This window comes from Artemia sp. Qi Xiang Cuo, chromosome 7, assembly GCF_049724085.1.
Source record: "Artemia sp. Qi Xiang Cuo chromosome 7, ASM4972408v1, whole genome shotgun sequence".
Lineage (NCBI taxonomy): Eukaryota > Metazoa > Arthropoda > Branchiopoda > Anostraca > Artemiidae > Artemia > Artemia sp. Qi Xiang Cuo.
The window spans coordinates 77,553,468-77,573,869 of NC_142800.1; the positions used below are offsets into that span (position 1 = coordinate 77,553,468).

At 39.4% G+C, this 20,402-nt stretch overlaps 1 protein-coding gene across 1 annotated transcript in view; it reads left to right on the forward strand.

The window, feature by feature from the left end:
- Positions 1-1,927, forward strand: part of LOC148950711 (uncharacterized) — a 178,475-nt gene extending 176,548 nt beyond the window's left edge. Inside the window, exon 23 of the mRNA XM_089091926.1 lies at positions 752-1,927. Within this exon, the coding sequence (XP_088948052.1) occupies positions 752-807 (56 nt within the window). The 3' untranslated portion in view covers positions 808-1,927. The remainder of the gene's footprint in view (positions 1-751) is intronic.
- Positions 1,928-20,402: the final 18,475 nt, after the last annotated feature.

The window sequence follows — 20,402 nt, forward strand, 5'->3', positions numbered from 1 at the left end:
TTTAAATAGAAAGCCCACTCAAAAAATTAAAGCTGTCCCTGACGGCTAAAACAACCCCACGGGGCGGGAAACAAGCCAGTCTGGCAACTCTGTGAACATCCAAAAAATGAAAGACACAATATACACTCCCTCTGGAGGCGGGTTCTGTTCGAGGTCTTGGCCAATGGCCAAACTTCAGCCAAGGTCTTTACTTGCGTATGTCACATTTCCAGATATAGCTAAAGAATCAATGAATCTTGATTTCGAGCTGAGCCTTGTCTTGCAACAAGGCTTTGTAACCATCTGATTTGCCTGGATGAGTCACTATCTAGTAAGAATTTACAGACGCTAGCTAATTGACAAATTCTTCAGAGACATCTCGAAAATCTCAGCCAACACGAAAAATATTAAAGAAAGCTAATAGAATGGACAAAAAGGATATTTAAGTAATAGCTAGGGCCAAGGGGGATGTAATAAATATAAAGAGAGAATGATACGAAAAGGAAGTTTATCTGATAATTGGGGCCAAAGGTCTAATATTTTGCTTTTCAAAAATCGTTAGAAATGTTATAGGGGCATTTTTTAGCGCCAAATACTTCACTCTGTATTAGTAAAATATCGTTGTGAATGGGCCTTAAATGAAACGATCACCTGAAACTTAGTTGCAAAAACCATTTTTAGGGCCCATTCTTCGCTTAACATTGTCCTAAGGTTTCAGACTGCAATTTTAATCTTTACTATAAAGATTGTTTCATATAACATTTCTATTTAGGTCAAGAGGAGAAGAGCAAAAGGGACAGAAGCTTAAGTAAGACAGATGATTCATAAACTGAAAGAAGCCCTAAATAAATACGACATGCATTTTTTGACATTTTTTGGGGGGGATGTATAGAAATTTTGAGAGAAATTGAAAGTTCCTCTATATTCCACTGTTTGGGTTATAAGTCTCTTAATTAATATTGTAATTTTGAAAGTATATATTAAGTATCTCAAGTGCTTCAGTGATAAGACGTCATGTTCACAAGAGTCAAGAAAAAGATTGGAGGAAGAACTGACAAGAGTTTGGGATTGAAGTAAAAGGCTGGAAGGTGGAAAAAGCAATTTAGAATTCAAATCAGTGAAACATTTTGAGCGCTCGGAAGATTTTCTAGTGGAGCTTTAGCCGACTTTGCAGTTGCACCGTCTGCTAGACCCTTAAAATACGTTTATTCGGTGATCTTATAACGTCTAAAAATGACATATACATCTTTTATCTTAGGCTTCCATGGCTGTGTCCAAGGATAAGGAACAATGCGATCCGATCTGTGTTAATGCCATAGAAAAAGCTAATTAGTAACAACGGATGCAGAATCATTTTTCTAGGGTGTGCCAAATTCATGGAAAATGTGAAGTGGGGGGGGGGGGGTAATTAATTCAAAATATCTAAAATTCAATTCATTTAAACGTAAAGTCCTTCCATCGAGATTTTGGGTGTCTGTCTAACCGTTTCTGTTGAAATTTAGCGTCTCCTCTGAAATTACCCGTCTTTTTCATCATTAGATGCCTTGTGCCAAACAGTGAGATTTGAAGCCAGTATACGTTCATTTAGTTTGTGATTAGTTTGTGATTCTTTGAAGAGTTTTTGTTTCAGTTTTGTTTCCATGTTTTTATTCTTATTTTGCAATTTGTTTTCCCCAAAAAGGTTAGAACATGCAATGTATCGTGCTATGCACGATGGTACTTTCAAGAGAAAGATATACGTAGGATGTAGTTTGTAGCTGATTATTCGGAAACTTTAACTATATTTTTGTTTTTGTTCCGTAATTTGTTTTCCCTAAAAGGTGAGAACCTGCATTTTATTTATCATGCTATGTAACATAGTACTGTCAAGGGAAAACTTTACAATTCAGTGATTTATAAGTGATTATATTTTTCAAAAGTTATAAATGAATAATAAACGATTATCAACGAAAAATGTTATATTGCTGTTACTCATTACGTATACAGGATGGAACATTAGGGCCTTCTCACCCTCAGATTTAAAATATCAAAAATTTTTGAATTCATCACATGAAAAGTTGGCGTCTTTCAGGGGATTTTAACTGAATCACCGTGCTTCCCACAACCATAGTCCTACGTACGAGTATATGCATAATGCTAGTTTGAAACTACTTCTACAAACTGTCAGCTCGGAAACAATTGCGTGTTATTGTACAATGGTACCTAAGCTATCGTAATACGGGAGTTTTACACATTACAGAGTAAGTGAGGTCCATTAAAATTTTGAAGAATCTTATGAGTAGGATTTGTAAGTCTACTCTGTGTTGTCTCGCAGTTTGGGGGGGGGGCGAATGAAAGCTTTCAGTAAAAATTTTATTAGGGTGAAGGGGCTTTGCATATTGTGTTGGTGGGCAAGAATATTTTCTCCTTTCTGATTATCTGAGTAGAATCGGAGCAGTGCAATTTTAAACTTAAAATCAGTATTAATAACTTCAAATAAAATTTATTCGAAATTGAAATATCTAGCGTTTGTTTTTTAGGGTCTAGGGCGATTAGAGGGTGAAACCCCTGCCCAGCTCCTTTTTTACCATGAAAAACCTAATAACTCCAATGATATCACAACAAATTCTGAGATAAATATTTTTCTCAAAATAGTCAAAAAGTCCAATAAATATGACTTCTGCAATCCAAGTAAATGTGCCTACTCTTTTCTGTATTGGCTCGAAAATTATATATTTAAGTCTTTTGGCCAAGGCACCTATTCATAAAAATGCAAAATTGAGAAAATAAATTTGTTGGCCCTAGAAAGGGCATAGCTCTCTTTTGAACAGATTAAAACTTGCATTTACAGTCCTTGGGCCAAAGAGTCCAAACTTTTTACTTATGAAAAAAATTAGAGCATCCAGGCCCCCTGAATTGGGCCAAAAAACTAGATTTTCTGTTGAAATTGAAAAGCATAGGTAATTTCTCAAGCTAAGAGGACTTAGCTTAATACACCAAAGAAAGGGAAGAAAAAATATATTTGCCCAAAATGAGGCCCCAAAAAGGGTATACAATTTTTTTTAACAAAGGATTTGAAAACTACGCACGCAAACCCCTGGGGTCCCCTAATATGCAAAAATGTTTAGGAAGGGGGGAACTGACCCTCCAAAAAGGGAGCCTTAAGAAGGGCTGATGTTTTTCTCCATCAGCTTGAAGCTAGTATCTGAAGCCCTTGGGCCAAAGGAAACCAAATACCAACCGAAGAAGTAAAATGAAACGTATAATTTTGCTTCACCTGAAAGCAGTTTCCAAAAAACTAAGAACTTTTTCTCTAAAGATTTAAAAGTTGCAGCTGTTTGTCATTGGGACAATGGGACCCCAATCATAGGCAGCGCACTAGCGCTGCCTAAGTAAAGAACGATGTGGGCACAATGTGTTTTTGGCTTTTTTCTCCATACCCGGCACTTCGTATCGAAGAAGTCGTCGTAAAAACTTCGAAAAGGGCTCATTCGATTGGAAATTGGAGTGGCTAGTGCCCTTTTTAATAGTCGAAAGTTTTTGGATGGCAACTAGCCCCCCCGCCCCCACACCCATCAGTTCCCAAAACACATCCAATCAAAATCTTGAGATAGCCATTTTGTTCAGCATAGTTGATTTCCAGATAAAAATATGTTTTTCAGGAGGACACTCCCCCACAACCCTCAGGGCAAGGGTTTTAAGTTATGCCCTGGGAGCATATAAGGTTTTTTATAGAAGGCGTTGTCATAGAAACTTCAGAACAGGCTCATTCGATTGTAAATTCAAAAGGCTAGTACCCTTTTTAATAGTCGAAAGTGATTGGAGGGCAAATAGCCCCCCCCCCGACGCCCATCATTCCCCCAAACACATTCAATCAAAATCTTGAGATAGCCATTTTGTTCAGTGTAGTTTATTTCCAGATAGAAAATAAATTTTTGAGGAGGACACAACCCTCAGGGCAAGGATTTTAAGTTATGCCCTGCTGGCATATAAGGTTTTTATAGAAGGCGTTGTCGTAGAAACTTCAAAACAGGCTCATTCGGTTGGAAATTCAAAGGGCTAGTACTCTTTTCATTAGGTGAAAGTGATTGGTGGGCAACTAGCGCCCCCCCCCCCCCAACGTCCTTCGTTCCCCCGAACACATCCAATCAAAATTGAGATAGCCATTTTGTTCAGCGTAGTTGATTTTCAGATAGAAAATATGTTTTTTAGGAGGACACTCCCCCACAACCCTCAGGGCAAGGGTTTTAAATTATGCCCTGGGGGCACATTTATAGAAGGCGTTGTCGTAAAAACTTCAAAACAGGCTCATTCGATTAGAAATTCAAAGAGCTAGTACCCTTTTTAATAGTCGAAAGTAATTGGAGGGCAAATAGCCCCCCCCCCCACACCCATCGTTCCCCCAAACACATTCAATCACAATTTTGAGATAGCCATTTTGTTCAGCGTAGTTGATTTCCAGATAGAAAATAAGTTTTTGAGGAGGAAACAACCCTCAGGGCAAGGGTTTTAAGTTATGTCCTGGGGCATATAAGGTTTTTATAGAAGGCGTTGTCGTAGAAATAAAAAAAAATGATGTAAAGAACAAAGTGGGCACAATGTGTTATTTTTGGTTCTCCATACCCGGGCATTTCGTATCGAAGGAGTTATCGTAGAACCTTCGAAAGGGGCTCATTCGATCAGAAATTGGAGTGGCTAGTGCCCTTTTTAATAGTCGAAAGTGATTGGAGGGCGACTAACCACCCCACGCCCATCATTCCCCCAAACATATCCAGTCAAAATTTTGAGATAGCCATTTTATTCAGCGTAGTTGCTTTGCAGATAGAAAATATGTTTTTGAGGAGGACACTCCCCCACAACCCTCAGGGCAAGGGTTTTAAGTTATGCCCTGGGGGCATATAAGGCGTTGTCGTAGAAACTTCAAAACAAGCTCATTCGATTTGAAATTCAAAGGGTAGTACCCTTTTTAATGGTCGAAAGTGATTGAAGGGCAACTAGCCCCCCTCCCCCACACCCATCATTCCCGCAAATACATCCAATCAAAATTTTTTTTCAGCGTAGTTGATTTTCAGATAGAAAATATGTTTTTGGGGAGGACACTCCCCCACAACCCTCAGGGCAAGGGTTTTAAGTTATGCCCTGGGGGCATATAAGGTTTTTATAGAAGGCGTTGTTGTAGTAAACTTCAAAACAGGCTCATTCGCTTGGAAATTCAAAGGGCTAGTACCCTTTCTTAAAGTCTAAAGTGATTGGAGGGCAACTAGCCCCCCCCACGCCCTTCATTCTCTCAAACACATCCAATACAAATTTTGAGATAGCCATTTTGTTCAGAGTAGTTGATTTCCACATAGAAAATAAGTTTCTGAGGAGGACACTCCCCCACAACCCTCAGGGCAAGGGTTTTAAGTTATAACCTGGTGGCATATAAGGTTTTTATAGAAGGCGTTGTCGTAGAAACTTCAAAACTGGCTCATTCGGTTGGAAATTCAAAGGGCTAGTGCCCTTTTTAATACTCGAAAGTGATTGGAGGGCAACTAGCGCCCCCCCCCCCACGCCCATCATTCCCCCGAACACATCCAATCAAAATTTTGAGATAGCCATTTTGTTCAGCGTAGTTGATTTTCAGATATAAAATATGTTTTTTAGGCAGGCGCTCCCCCACAACCCTCAGGGCAAGGGTTTTAAGTTATGCCCTGGGGGCATATAAGGTTTTTATAGAAGGCGTTGTCGTAGAAACTTCAAAACAGGCTCATTCGATTGGAAATTCAAAGGGCTAGTACCCTTTTTAATAGTCGAAAGTGATTGGAGGGCAACTAGCCCCCCCCCCCCGACGCCCATCATTCCCCCATCATTCCAACGCCCAACACATCCAATCAAAATTTTGAGATAGCCATTTTGTTCAGCGTAGTTGTTTTCCAGATACAAAATATGTTTTAAAGGAGGACACTCCCCCACAACCCTCAGGGCAAGGGTTTTAAGTTATAACCTGGTGGCATATAAGGTTTTTATAGAAGGCGTTGTCGTAGAAACTTCAAAACGGGCTCATTCGATTAGAAATTCAAAGAGCTAGTACCCTTTTTAATAGTCGAAAGTGATTGGAGGGCTACTAGCCCCCCCCCCCCCCACGCCCATCATTCTCCCAAACACATCCAATCAAAATTTTGAGATAGCCATTTTGTTCAGCGTAATTGATTTCCAGATAGAAAATATGTTTTAGAGGAGGACACTCCCCCACAACCCTCAGGGCAAGGATTATAAGTTATGCCCTGGGGGCATATAAGGCGTTGTCGTAGAAACTTCAAATTAAGCTCATTCGATTTGAAATTAAAGGGCTAGTGCCCTTTTTAATGGTCTAAAGTGATTGGTGGGCAACTAGCCCCCCCCCCCACACACACACCGATCATTCCCCCAAACACATCCAATCAAAATTTTGAGATAGCCATTTTGTTCAGCGTAGTTGTTTTCCAGATAGAAAATATGATTTCGAAGAGGACACTCCCTCACAACCCTCAGGGCAAGGATTATAAGTTATGCCTTGGGCGCACATAAGGTTTTTATAGAAGGCGTCGTCGTAGAAACTTCGAAAAGGGCTCATTCGATTGGAAATTGGAGTGGCTAGTGCCCTTTTTAATAGTAAAAAATGATTGGGGGGAAACTAGCCCCCCCCCCTCACCCCCATAATTCCCCCAAACACATCCAATCAAAATTTGGAGATATCCATTTTGTTCAGCGTAGTTGTTTTCCAGATAGTAAATATGTTTTTGAGGAGGATACTCCCTCACAACCCTCAGGGCAAGGGTTTTATGTTATGCCCTGGGGTACTATAAGGTTTTTATAGAAGGCGTTGTCGTAGAAACTTCAAAACTGGCTCATTCGATTGGAAATTCAAAGGATTAGTTCCCTTTTTACTATTCGAAAGTGATTGGAGGGCAACTAGCCCCCCCCACGCCCATCATTCCCCCAAACACATCCAATCAAAATTTTAAATAGCCATTTTGTTCAGCGTAGTTGATGTCCAGATAGAAAATATATTTTTGAGGAGGACACTCCCCCACAACCCTCAGGGCAAGGGTTTTGAGTTATGCCCTTAGGTTATATAAGGTTTTTAAAGATGTAGTTGTTGTAGAAAACTTCAAAAAAAGCTCATTCGAATGGAAATTCAAAGGGCTAGTCCCCTTTTTAATAGTCGAAAGTGATTGGAGGGCAACTTGCCCCCCCCCCCCACCCACACCCGTCATTCCCCCAAACACATCCAATACAAATTTTGAGATAGCCATTTTGTTCAGCGTAGTTCATTTCCAGATACAAAATACGTTTTGGAGGAGGACACTCGCCCACAACCCTCAGGGCAAGGGTTTTAAGTTATTCCCTTGGGGAATATAAGGTTTTTATAGAAGGCGTTGTCGTAGAAACTTCAAAACAGGCTCATTCGATTGGAAATTCAAAGGGCTAGTACCCTTTTTAATAGTCGAAAGTGATTGGAGGGCAACTAGTCTCCCCCACGCCCATCATTCTCCCAAACACATCCAATCAAAATTTTGAGATAGCCATTTTGTTCAGCGTAGTTGATATCCAGATAGAAAATATGTTTTTGAGGAGGACACTCCCCCACACGGCTCAGGGAAAGGATTTTAAGTTATGCCCTGGGGGCATATAAGGTTTTTATAGAAGGAGTTGTCGTAGAAACTTCAAAACAGGCTCATTCGATCGGAAATTCAAAGGACCAATACCCTTTTTAATAGTCGAAAGTGATTGGAGAGCAACTAGCCCCCCCCCCCCAACGCCCATCATTCCCCCAAACACTTTCAATCAAAATTTTGAAATAGCCATTTTGTTCAGCGTAGTTGATTGCAGATAAGAAATATGTTTTTGAGGAGGACACTCCCCCACAACCATCAGGACAAGGGTTTTAAGTGATGACCTGGGGGCATATAAGGTTTTTATAGAAGCCGTTGTCGTAGAAACTTCAAAAGTGATTGGAGGGCAACTACAACCCCCCCCCCCCACACCCATCTTTCCCCCAAACACATCCAATAAAAATTTTGAGATAGCCATTTTGTTCAGCGTAATCCATTTCCAGATAGAAAATATGTTTTTGAGGTGGACACTCCCCCACAACCATCAGGGCACGGGTTGTAAGTTATGCCCTGGGTGCATATACGGTTTTAATAGAAGGCGTTATCATAAAAACTTCAAAACAGTCTAATTTGATTGGAAATTCAAAGGGCTAGTGCCCTTTTTAATAGTCGAAAGTGATTGGAGGGCAACTACCCCCCCCCACGCCCATCATTCCCCCAAACACATCCAATCAAAATTATGAGATAGCCATTTTGTTCAGCGTAGTTGATTTCCTTATAGAAAATATGTTTTTGAGGAGGACACTCCCCCACAACCCTCAGGGCAAGGGTTTTAAGATATTCCCTAGGGGCATATAAGGTTCTTATAGATGTAGTTGCCGTATAAACTTCAAAGCAGGCTAAGTAGATTGAAGATTCAAAGGGCAAGCACCATTTTTAATGGTCAAAAGTGATTGGAGGGCAACTAGCCCCCCTCCACGCCCATCATTCCCCCAAACGCATCCAATCAAAACTTTGAGATAGCCATTTTGTTCAGTTTACTTGATTCCCAGATAGAAAATCTGTTTTTGAAGAGGACACTCCCCTACAACCATCAGGGCAAGGGTTTTCAGTTATGCCCTGGGGTCATATAAGGTTTTTATAGAAGGCGTTGTCGTACAAACTTCAAAACAGGCTCATTCGATTGGAAATTCAAAGGAGTAGTACCCTTTTTTAAAGTCTAAAGTGATTGGAGGGCAACTAGCCACCCACGCCCTTCATTCCCCCTAACACATCCAATCAAAATTTTGAGATAGTCATTTTGTTCAGCGTAGTTGATTTCCAGATAGAAAATGTGTTTTTGAGGAGGACACTCCCCCACATCCCTCAGGGCAAGGGTTTTGAGTTATGCCCTGGTGGTAAATAAGGTTTTTAAAGAAGGCGTTGTCCTAGAAACTTCAATAAAAGCTCATTCGACTGGAAATTCAAAGGGCTAGTGCCCTTTTTAATAGTCAAAAGTGATTGGAGGACAACTAGCCCCCCCTCCCCAGACCCATCATTCTCCCAAACACATCCAAAAAAAATTTTGAGATAGCCATTTTGTTCAGCGTAATCCATTTCCAGATAGAAAATATGTTTTTGAGGAGGACACTCCCCCAAAACCATCAGGGCAAGGGTTTTAAGTTATGCCCTGGGGGCATATAAGGTTTTTATATAAGGCGTTGTCGTAGAAATTTCAAAACAGGCTCATTCGATTGGAAATTCAAAAGGCTAGTACGATTTTTAATAGTCGAAAGTGATTGTAGGGCAACTAGCCCCCCCCCCACCCCCAACATTTCCTCAAATAAAAACCAACAAAATTTTAAGATATCCCTTTTGTTCAGCATAGTTGATTTACAGATAGAAAATATGTTTTTTTGGAGGACACTCCCCCACAACCCTCAAGGCAAGGGTTTTAAGTTATGCCCTGGGGTCATATAAGGTTTTTATAGTAGGCGTTGTCGTATAAACTTCAAAACATGCTCATTAGATTGGAAATTCAAAGGGCTAGTGCCATTTTTAATAGTCGAAAGTGGTTGGAGGGCAACTAGCCCCCCCCCCTCCCACGCCCATCAGTCCCCCAAACACGTACAATAAAAACTTTGTGGTAGTCATAGTGTTCAGCGTATTGGATTTTCAGATAGAATAGATTTTCGAGGAGGAAACTCCTTGAACACAAACGGGGCAAGATTTTTATACTACGCCCTGGGGGTCTACAAGGTTCTTATAGAAGGTGTTATCGTAGAAACTTTAAAAAAGGCTCATCCAGTTTGAAATTCAAAGGGCCAGTACCCTTTTTTAAAGTCTAAAGTGGTTGGAGGGCAACTAGTGGCCTCTATATAACTATATAAGGTTTTTAAAGAAGGTGTTGTCGTAGAAACTTCAATAAAAGCTCATTCGACTGGAAATTCCAAGGGGTAGTGCCCTTTTTCATATTCGAAAGTGATTGGAGGGTAACTAGCCCCTCCCCCCCCCCACACCCATCATTCCCCCAAACACATCCAATAAAAATTTTGAGATTGCCATTTTGAGGGGCATATAAGGTTTTTATAGAATGCGTTGTCGTAGAAACTTCAAAATAGGCTCATTCAATTTGAAATTCAAAGGGCTAGTACGCTTTTTAATAGTCAAAAATGATTGGAGGGCAACTAGCCCCCCCCCCCCGCTCATAATTCCCCCAAATACATCCAATCAAAATTTTGAGATAGCCATTATGTTCAGCGTAGTTGATTTCCAGATAGAAAATATATTTTTGAGGAGGACGCTCCCCCACAACCCTCAGGGCAAGTATTTTAAGTTATGCCCTGGGGGCATATAAGGTTTTTATAGAAGGCGTTGTCGTAGAAACTTCAAAACAGGCTCATTAAATTCGAATTTCAAAGGACTAGTACCGTTTTTAATAGTCGAAAGGGACTGGAGGGCAACTAGCCCCCCTCCCCCCCCCCCTCATTCCCCCAAACAAATCCAATCAAAATTTTGAAATAGCCATTTTGTTCAGCGGAGTTGATTTCCAGATAGAAAATATGTTTTTGAAGAGGACACTCCCCCACAACCATCAGGGCAAGGGTTTTAAGTTATGCCCTGGGGATATATAAGATTTATATAGAAGGCCTTGTCGTGGAAACTTCAAAACCGGCTCATTCGATTGGAAATTCAAAAGGCTAGTGCCTTTTTTAATAGTCGAAAGTCATTCGAGGGTAACTAGCCCCCCCCCCTCCCACGCATCATTCCCCAAACTACCTCCAATCAAAATTTTTAGAGAGCCATTTTGTTCAGTGGAGTTGATTTCAAAATAAAAAATATGCTTTTGAGGAGGACACTCCCCCACAACCATCAGGGCAAGGATTTTAAGTTATGCCCTGGGGGCATATACGGTTTTTATAGAAGGTGTTGTCGTAGAAACTTCCAAACAGGCTCATTCGATTGGAAATTCAAAGGGCTAGTACCCTTTTTAATAGTCGAAAGTGATTGGAGGGCAATTAGCCCCCCCTCCACGCCCTTCATTCCCCCAAGCACATCCAATCAAAATTTTGAGATAGCCATTTTGTTCAGCGTAGTTGATTTACAGATAGAAAATATGTTGTTGAAGAGGACACTCCCCCACAACCATCAGGGCAAGGGTTTTAAGTTATAACTTGGGGGCATATAAGATTTTTATAGAAGGCGTTGTCGTAGAATCTTCAAAACAGGCTCATTCGATTGGAAATTCAAAGGGCTGGTACCCTTTTAAATGGTCGAAAGTGATTGGAGGGCAACTAGCCACCCCACGCCGTATTCAAAATCTCAAGTTGTTTATTTGAGGAGGACACTCCCCCACATCCCTCAGGGCAAGGCTTTTAAGTTATGCGCTGGGGGTATATAAGGTTTTTAAAGGAGACGTTGTCGTAGAAACTTCGAAACAGGCTCATTCGATTTGAAATTCTAAGGGCTAGTACGCTTTTTAATAGTCGAAAGTGATTGGAGGGGAACTAGCCCCCCCCCCAGCCCATCTTTCCCCGAATCATATCCAATCAAAATTTTGAGATAGCCATTTTGTTCAACGTAGTTGATTTGCAGATAGAAAATATGTTTTTGAGGAGGACTCTCCCTCAAAGCCCTCAGGGCAAGGATTTTAAGTTATGCCCTGGGGGCAGAAACTTCAAAGCAGGCTTATTTGATTGGAAATTTCAAGGGCTAGTACTCTTTTTCATAGTCTAAATTGATTGGAGGGCAACTATTCCCCCCAAGACCATCATTCCCCCAAATACATCCAATTAAAATTTTGAGATAGCCATTTTGTTCAGCATAGTTGATTTCCAGATAGAAAATATGTTTTTGAGGAGGACACTCCCCCACAACCATCAGGGCAAGGGTTTTAAGTTATGCCCTGGGGCATATAAGGTTTTTACAGAAGGCGTTGTTGTAGAAACTTCAAAACAGGCTCATTTAATTGGAAGTTCAAAGGGCTAGTACCCTTTTTAATAGTCGAAAGTGATTGGTGGGCAACTAGCCCCCCCCCACCTACTTTTCCCCCAAACACATCCAATGAAAATTTTGAGATGGCCATTTTTTTCAGTGTAGATAGATAGATATTTATTTCGAGAAATTACTATCACAAGCCCTGAAGGGCCGAATTCGAATTTCGAAGTCCATAAAAAAAGCAAGAAAATCATAACAAAAGCACAACAACTTAAAGATTGGCAACCAATGCAAAAAAATAAAAATAAATAAATAATCAAATATCGGAATGCTGTATGATTCCTTTGTCACTTATATTAAAAACTGCAAAATGGCAACTAGTTAATAAGATAAAAACTGATAAAACTGAAAAAAATAAAGGGGATAGGGAACAAAAAAAAAGAGTATAAAGAAAACCGAGCTTTTTCTTTTATTATATAAGAGAAAAGACAAAATTTATGTACAAATTAACCACTATTTATTAAATCAGTAAAAAAAGGGATAAAAGATTTGTTATACCGCAAGGTAGTACAAAGGATGGGAGATAAGGTGGGGATAGGCTGGGACACAGTTCGTGGAAGACGATTTCTATCAAGTACATGGTATTCAGCGAAAAGGTTCGCAGTAAGGGGGTTCAAAAGTGCCAACTTAGCAAAACGGAGGCACAAATTATTTCTTCGTCTCTCGAGGGTCTCTAGGTTTGAAATATTTAACAAATGCAAATGCGGTACTTGCCCTCTTTAAAAATAATTCTTCGAGCTCTCTTTTGGACATTTTCAATCTTTTGTGTTGCTTCATTTGAGAGGTCAGTGTGCCACACAGGACAAGCATACTCTAATATGGGACGCACAAAAGAAATGTATACCTGTAATAAATGTGGTTGGGGAAAACTAAATTTGTTTAAAAGTTTAAGGAGGGAAAGCGAGGATTTTGCTTGTTGTAGGATATTATTTATATGGGCATCCCATTTCAAATTGGAATAAATTGTAACGCCAAGGAGTTTAAGGGATGTGACAGAGGTTTCAGGAGGAATATGAGCAAGAAACAGGGGAGGGGATTTCAGAAAACTTACTGAGACTATCGTAGATTTAGAAGGGTTAACTGTCATGTCAAGGGAAGATGCTTCACAGGCAATATTTTGGAGTATGCCCATTGGGTTGCTAAAGATGTTTTTATGACATATCTCAAAAACTGTCAAGTTATTAACAAATTTCCACCTATTGTCATAAAGGGTTGAAAGGCTTTTAATCATAAGAGAAAAAAGGAGAGGGCCTAGAATATTCCCCTGAGGAATGCCATTAAATATGGGGAGATGATCTGAGAAACAATTTAGATATTTAACTTTTTGAGATCTATTAGAAAGAAAAGAGGCAACGAGCTTAACAAGGAAAGTTTCAATCTGGAATTCATTTATAAGTTTATATATGAGCAAATTGTGGTTAACCAAATCGAAAGCTTTCTGAAGATCAATAGAAATCAGATTAAGCCAAGCATTAGGTTTTTCAAGTTATTTAACCATGGTATCAACAAGATGGATCAGGCAATGAGAGGTTGATATGGATTTGAGATTACCAATCTGTCTAAGATCAATGAGGGGGAGGACTTTCATCTTAAGCAGGCTGCGAGAAAACTTTCATACAATTTTGAAAAAATCGAGGTGAGGTTAATAGGACGAATGCGATCAAAGCCAGGCTTCCCATTTTTCTTTTTGATTGGGTTAATACATCCTTGCTACCAAAATTTAGGGAATTGTCCAGATTCAGCAATTTTGTTAAACAGGGTGGATAGGGGTTTTGAGAGGTATTCAATGACAGACTCCATCTGAGGAACATGAAAATGAAAACGACAAATGCTTGATCATTTTAGTGTTTCAATTTTTTTTTTACAACATCAAGTGGAGAATTATGTGGGAGTGAAAAAGGATCAGGAACATCTGGAAATGCGTAAGGTAGTGGTGGGAGACTCTAGACAATAGAAGCCAGAAACTCATTGAGGTCATTAGCTGTGGTCTTTGGAGGTTCATTTATATTAAAATTTAGTTGTTCTTGAGTCTTGCCGGTAAGTTTTTTAATTTCAGAGTACCAGTTCTTTGGTTTATCACTGCGCAAGTCTTTAATTTTATTTTTATAATAGTCTCGGGCAGCTTTTCTAATTTGACTTTTTAATTCCTTTCTTAACTTATGTGCTTCAGCTAAATTACCCCTCTTAAATAAGCTTATTTTCGTGCCGATTAACATTTTTATGGGGTTTTTTATGCATGGTTTATCACTGGAGCATTTTCTGATTTTTTTTTCTGGGAAACATAATGAGCAGGAATCAGTTAGTTTTTTGTAAAAATCAACATTTTATAACCAAGATTATTAGAATTATAAAGGTCTGACCAACTTTCACTGGTCAGCCATGATCCAAAAGAAAAAAGGCCTGTGTCACTGAGGGGACGGCAAACCCCAATGGAGGTAGTAAAGAAACGTTCAATGGCTTAAGAGGGAGAAAAAAGAAAACAACAGTGACAACTGTCTTCCAGTGATGGCAGTGCTAGCAGGAAGTTGTAATAATCACTCATGTTTGAACAAATAACATCGAGAGAGTTGTTACCTTTTGCTGTAGATATTTTAACCAGTTGTTTAATATTAAGAGAGGTGCAGATAGAGTCTATCCTCAGGTCATTCGCATCGCCAAGTACGCAAATACCAGCGTTCGGATACTTTGATAACACAAAGTCAGCACTTATAAGAAATTGTTGTATAAATTTGCGTTTCTGGTCAATACTTTGGTTAGGGGAATGATAAAGGACGGCGGTTACAATTAAATTGAAAGGGCGGGGAAGTACTTTCGGTCTAATGCTCAGCCATAGAATTTCATCATAATCTGATAAGTTGGGGGTGGGGATGAGTTTAGGCTGGAGGTTATCTCGGACAAAAAATAATATACCACTCCCTTTTTTCCCGAGAGGGTGATCGGGAGGGCGAAGTTTTGTAAACTGAGTATAATTGCTGATTTTTAGTAAATCTGGGTTCTGGGACTGAACCTCTGTCACAGCAGTAATTAATTTTATGAATTTCAGAGATACCCTCAAGTTCGGTAATTTTGTCAAAATTCAGGCTCTCAGCATTGCTAAGTAGGAAATTTGGAAATTTAAACCGATTTGGGTATTGGGATTTTTTTTTCAATTCGGGATGGTTATTTGGGGTTGAAGTTTATGAAAAGTATGATGTGGGTAAGGGTGTGGTGTTGAGGCATTATTAAAAGGTGGGACTGGACCAGGCTTGAGAGGAAAGGAGGACAGCAGACAAATTATGGGAATATTATTAAGTTGGGATGGAACTACGCTGGAATTCGTCTTACTATTTGAAGTTTTAGAAACTCTGCATGGATGTGTTACCTGTGGATCGTTCTGCCTGCTTACTCTTAAATCAGAGTCATACTGGTAGGGTAGCCAGGGGGGATAAAGTTCAAGGGAAGGGAGAAAGGTTTCCTGGTGATCTGGGAATAAGTCAAGTAGGGAGTGTTCTTTAAGTGGGGGGTCGGGGGCAAGATGATGCTGAGGGAGGGAAGTACGGTGGGGGGTGTCTGAGAGGGGAGGGGTTGGGTTTGTTTCGGCAAATAACGGGTGGATTCCAGAACCGGTCGGTAACTTCTTGGACGCACGGAGAATAAAGGAGTCGAAAGGAAGTGGATTTTTGGGAGGAATATGAGTGAGGGGGCTTTGGGGATGGTCCGAATTGAGTGAAGTGATTGTGGGGGTTGGACTGACTAGGCACGCGTAAGTACTTGGTGCGGAGGATTGTTTCGAGGGATGGATTCCTGTGGTATCCTGCTCTGTATCGGGTATGCAGGGGGATAAGACTGAAAGTCGGATGGAACACGAACAAGGGGAGGGGGGTCGTGAATAATTTCGGAGTCGCTCTAAAAAACGTTGGGTTTTAAACCTGCGCTCCAATCCTGAAGATGCATGAGCAAAAGCACACGACAAGATAAAACAGAAAAAAGATCAACATGGTCAAAAATACACTTATAAGACACACAAAATCCAGAAATAAACTGACGACAAATATGTAGAAACTTGCATTGTTTGCGAAACTTGCAGAAAGCACTATCAAAATGCTTGCAGATCACATTTCACTTTTATCCTTCACTTTCGTAATTTTTTCAAAAATAATAAAAATTTGATTGTCGGGTAATGATTTCTCGGTGACCTTTTTTGGTTAATTAAGTATAAACTGATATTTTACGTGAAAAATCGAAGGTTACTGGACTGTTTACAAATTTAAAGGCGTCATCTGTAGTCATGCTGTAGGTACGTCTGTACATACTCTTATGGGACAATATGAAATTGATGCTGTATTTGCTGAACTCAGATAATTGATTCCTTAGTGTAGTAATAATTGCTTCGTTGTTTTTTAAATCCTCTTGTATTTTCGGTTTCAGGGTCACTTGATTGTTTTCTAGACTGCAGAGTTCATCTTCCATAAGGAGGCATTGGGAATTAAGGGAGTTGACATTTTCACTTAATTTTTTAATTTCAAGATCGTATTCCTGGAGTATATCTTTACCAATTTTTTGGTCATTGAGAAAAATATCAACTTGTTTTTTCAAATCTTCTATGGCTACTTCATGCTCTGAATTTTTCTCTAACTGGGAATTGTATTTAGCTCGGAGATCAGCCAGCTGTTTGATATGTTTAACACAGTCAACACAAGGGGGGGGGGGCTTGGGGAGCTTGATTTTTTCAAACTGATTTTGGGGTTCTAGGTTTTGTGACAGACTTGGGTGTAGAGCATTGTTTACAGCCAGGGGGTAGAGAAAGTGGTATTAAAGGTAGTGCGGGGTAATCACTCAAAGAACGGGGGGACTGGCAGTTTAAACAAAACCACACGCCACATTGTTTTCTCTCCTCAATAGAAATGCCTGCACATTTTGGATGAAACCACTGTTGACACCGACTGCACTGCACTGTTCCACTGGTGGCACGAAATCTGCACTCAGGGCATGGGAATTTCATGGGCCATGACATAATAGTGAAACAATAGGTCCAGTTAGTATAGCTTGAAACTGGTCAATGACTGAACCTTGGATAATAATAATTTCCAAAAACGGGTTTCAAAGATTTAACCCAGCATAGGTGTTAACAGGTCAAATACCAGAAAGTGACTGATTTCCAGATAGAAAATACGTTTTTGAGGAGGACTTAGTATGAAACTAAGTTAAACAGCACTATTTGTGTCCAGATTTTTGAACTGGTGTATGTTGTTAAAAATTGCTGAAAATTTTTCTCCAGTATACAAATAGCAGGCCAAACTATAGTCTTAAAAAACGAAAGATTTAAAGTGTTATTTTCTTTTTCCCTGAAAAGATTATGTCAATATAAAACGAACAGAAATTAATTAAAAAAAAACTTTTTCTGCAAAATAAGTTTTTCAAACAAAAGTAAAGAACTCCATTAAACAAAAAATGAGCAAAAATGAAATCAAATAATCTACCAAGCTCGAAACTACCACAAATCAGCATCGATAATAAATGAAACCCAAAACGAACAGAAATTACAATAAATAACCGAGTCAAACTCAAAACGAGCAGAAATTAACATTAAGTTGTGCGCAAAACCCCTATGCCTTCCCAAGGTCAGAACAAAATTTGCACTTTACTAAAAAAATACAAATGAATGTGCATTGTCAGTTTAATATACATATACTGATATGTAGTAATCAAAACGTTAAATATTATTTGATTTATTAAAGTTATAAAAGTAAAAACATTTATATTTTTCAGTAAAGTGCAAATTTTTTTCTGGCCTTGGGAAGGCATAGGGGTTTTGCGCCCAGCTTATGTTAATTTCTGCTCGTTTTAAGTTTGACTCGGTTATTTATTATAATTTCTGTAATTTCTATTTCTTTGATACAGTATGTAGCGATGCCCGCATAATGCCCCAGTACCGAATTACCGATATGGTGTAGGTTTACTATCGCATTTTCAGGATTGCTATAAGCCATTGTTTTCTGACAGGCAATCATTTCAAGATATCATAGGTAGCGCAGTAGCGCTGCCTAAGTAAAGAACGATGTTGGCACAATGTATTATTTTTTTTTTCTTTAGACCAGGGCACTTCTTATAGAAAGAGATGTCGTAGAAACTTCGAAAAAGGCTCATTCGATTGGAAATTGGAGTGGCTTGTGTCGCTTTCAATAGTCAAAAGTGATTGGAAGGCAACTAACACCCCTTCCACACCCACCATTTCCCAAAACACATGCAGTCAAAATTTTGAAATACCCATTTTGTTCAGCTTAGTTGATTTCCACATGGAAATTATGTTTTTGAGGATGACACTCCCCCACAACCCTAAGGGCAAGGGTTTTAAGTAATTCCCTGGGGGCATATAAGGTTTTTATAGAAAGCTTTGTCGTAGAATCTTCAAAAAGGCTCATTCGATTGGAAATTAAAATGGATAGTGCCCTTTTTTAATAGTCAAAAGTGATTGGACGGCAACTAACCCCCCTCTCACGCCTACTTTTCCCCAAACACATCCAATCAAAATTTTGAGATAGCCATTTTATTCAACATAGGTGACAGTTCTGGAAATTAAGTGCATGAGGATGACAACCCCCCCCCCCACAGCCCTCAGGGCAAGGGTTGTAAGTTATACCCTGGGGGCATATAAGGTTTTTATAGAAAGCGTTGTCGTAGAAAACTTCAAAAAGGATTCATTTGATTGGAAATTCAAATGGCTAGCGCCCTTCTTAATAGCGCCCCCACAGCCCTCATTATAAGGGTTGTAAATTATGCCCTGGGGGTATATAAGGTTTTTATTGAAAGCTTTGTCGTAGAAACTTGAAAAAGGGCTCATTCAATTGGAAATTCAAAGGGCTAGTGCCCTTGTTAAAAGTCGAAAGTGATTGAAGGGCAACTAACCCCCATTTCACACCCACCTTTTCCCCAAACACATCCGATCAAAATTTTTAGCTAGCCATTTTGTTCAACGTAGTTAAAAGTCTTCGAAATTAGGTCTTTGAGGATGATAACACCCTCAGAGCTCTCGGGGCAAGGGTTGCGAGTTATGCCCTGGGGGTATACAAGGTTCTTATAGATAGTAATGTTGTAGAAAACTTCAAAAAGGGCTCAATCGATTGGAAATTAGAAGGGCTTGCGCCCTTTTTAATAGTCGAAAGTAATTGGAGGATAACTAACCTCTTTCACACCCATCATTTCCCCAAACACATCCAATCAAAGTTTTGAGGTACCCATTTTGTTCAACGTAGTTGAAAGGTCCGGAAATTATGTCTTTTAGGATAACAGCCCCCTCAGAGCCCTCAGGTCAATGGTTGTAAGTTATGCCCTGGGGCAGATAAGGTTTTTTATAGAAAGTGTTGTCGTAAAAACTTCAAAAAGGGCTCATTTGATTGGAAATTGAAAGGGCTAGTGCCCTTTTTAATAGCCTGGAGTGATTGGAGGGCAACTAATATCCCTACCACTCCCGCCATTCCCTCAAACACATCCAATCTAAATTTTGAGATAGCAATTTTCTTCAACGTAGTTTAAAGTTCTGGAAATTAGGTCTTTGAGGATGAGAGCCCCCCCCTCCCCGCCCTCAGGGCAAGGGTTGTAAGTTTTGCCCTGGGGGCATATAAGGTTTTTATTGAAAGGGTTGTCGTAGAAACTTCAAAAGGGCTCATTTGATTGGAAATTGAAAGGGCTAGTGCTTGGTTGAAAGTGATTGGAGAGCAGCTAACGCCCTTCTCACGCCCACCATTTCCCCAAACATATCCAATCAAAATTTTGAGATCGCCGTTGTGTTTAACGTAGTTGAAAAGAACAGAATTTGCACTTTACTGAAAAAAATACAAATCAATATGCATTGTCAGTTTAATATGCATATACTGATATTTAGTTATCAAAATGTTAATATTATGTGATTCATTAAAGTCATAAAGGTAAAAACATTTATATGTTTTCAGTAAAATGCAAATTATGTTCTGGCCTCTGGAAGGTATAGGGGTTTTGAGCCCTACTCATGTTAATTTCTGCTCATTTGAGTTTGAATCGGTTATTTATTGTAATTTCTGTTCCTTTTGGGTTTCATTTATTTATCGATGTTGATTTGTGGTAGTTTCACGCTTAGTATATTATTTTATATTTTTTTGCTCATTTTTGGTTTAATGGAGTCCTTTACTTTTTTCTGAAAAACTTATTTTGTGGAAAAAGTTTTTTTTAATTAGTGCTAGAAAAGACATGCTTTTTTCTGTATTCTCAAAATTTTGAACTTCGTATAACGACCCTTACACTTTCTTAGATTTGAAAATCTTGTTTTACATTTCATACACATCTGGGAACCATTTTGAGTAAGGGCTTACTAGGCGTTTAGGCTATAGAAATAGGGGGCCGGGCTTCGGTACACCTTGTCCCACGATTGTAAATCCC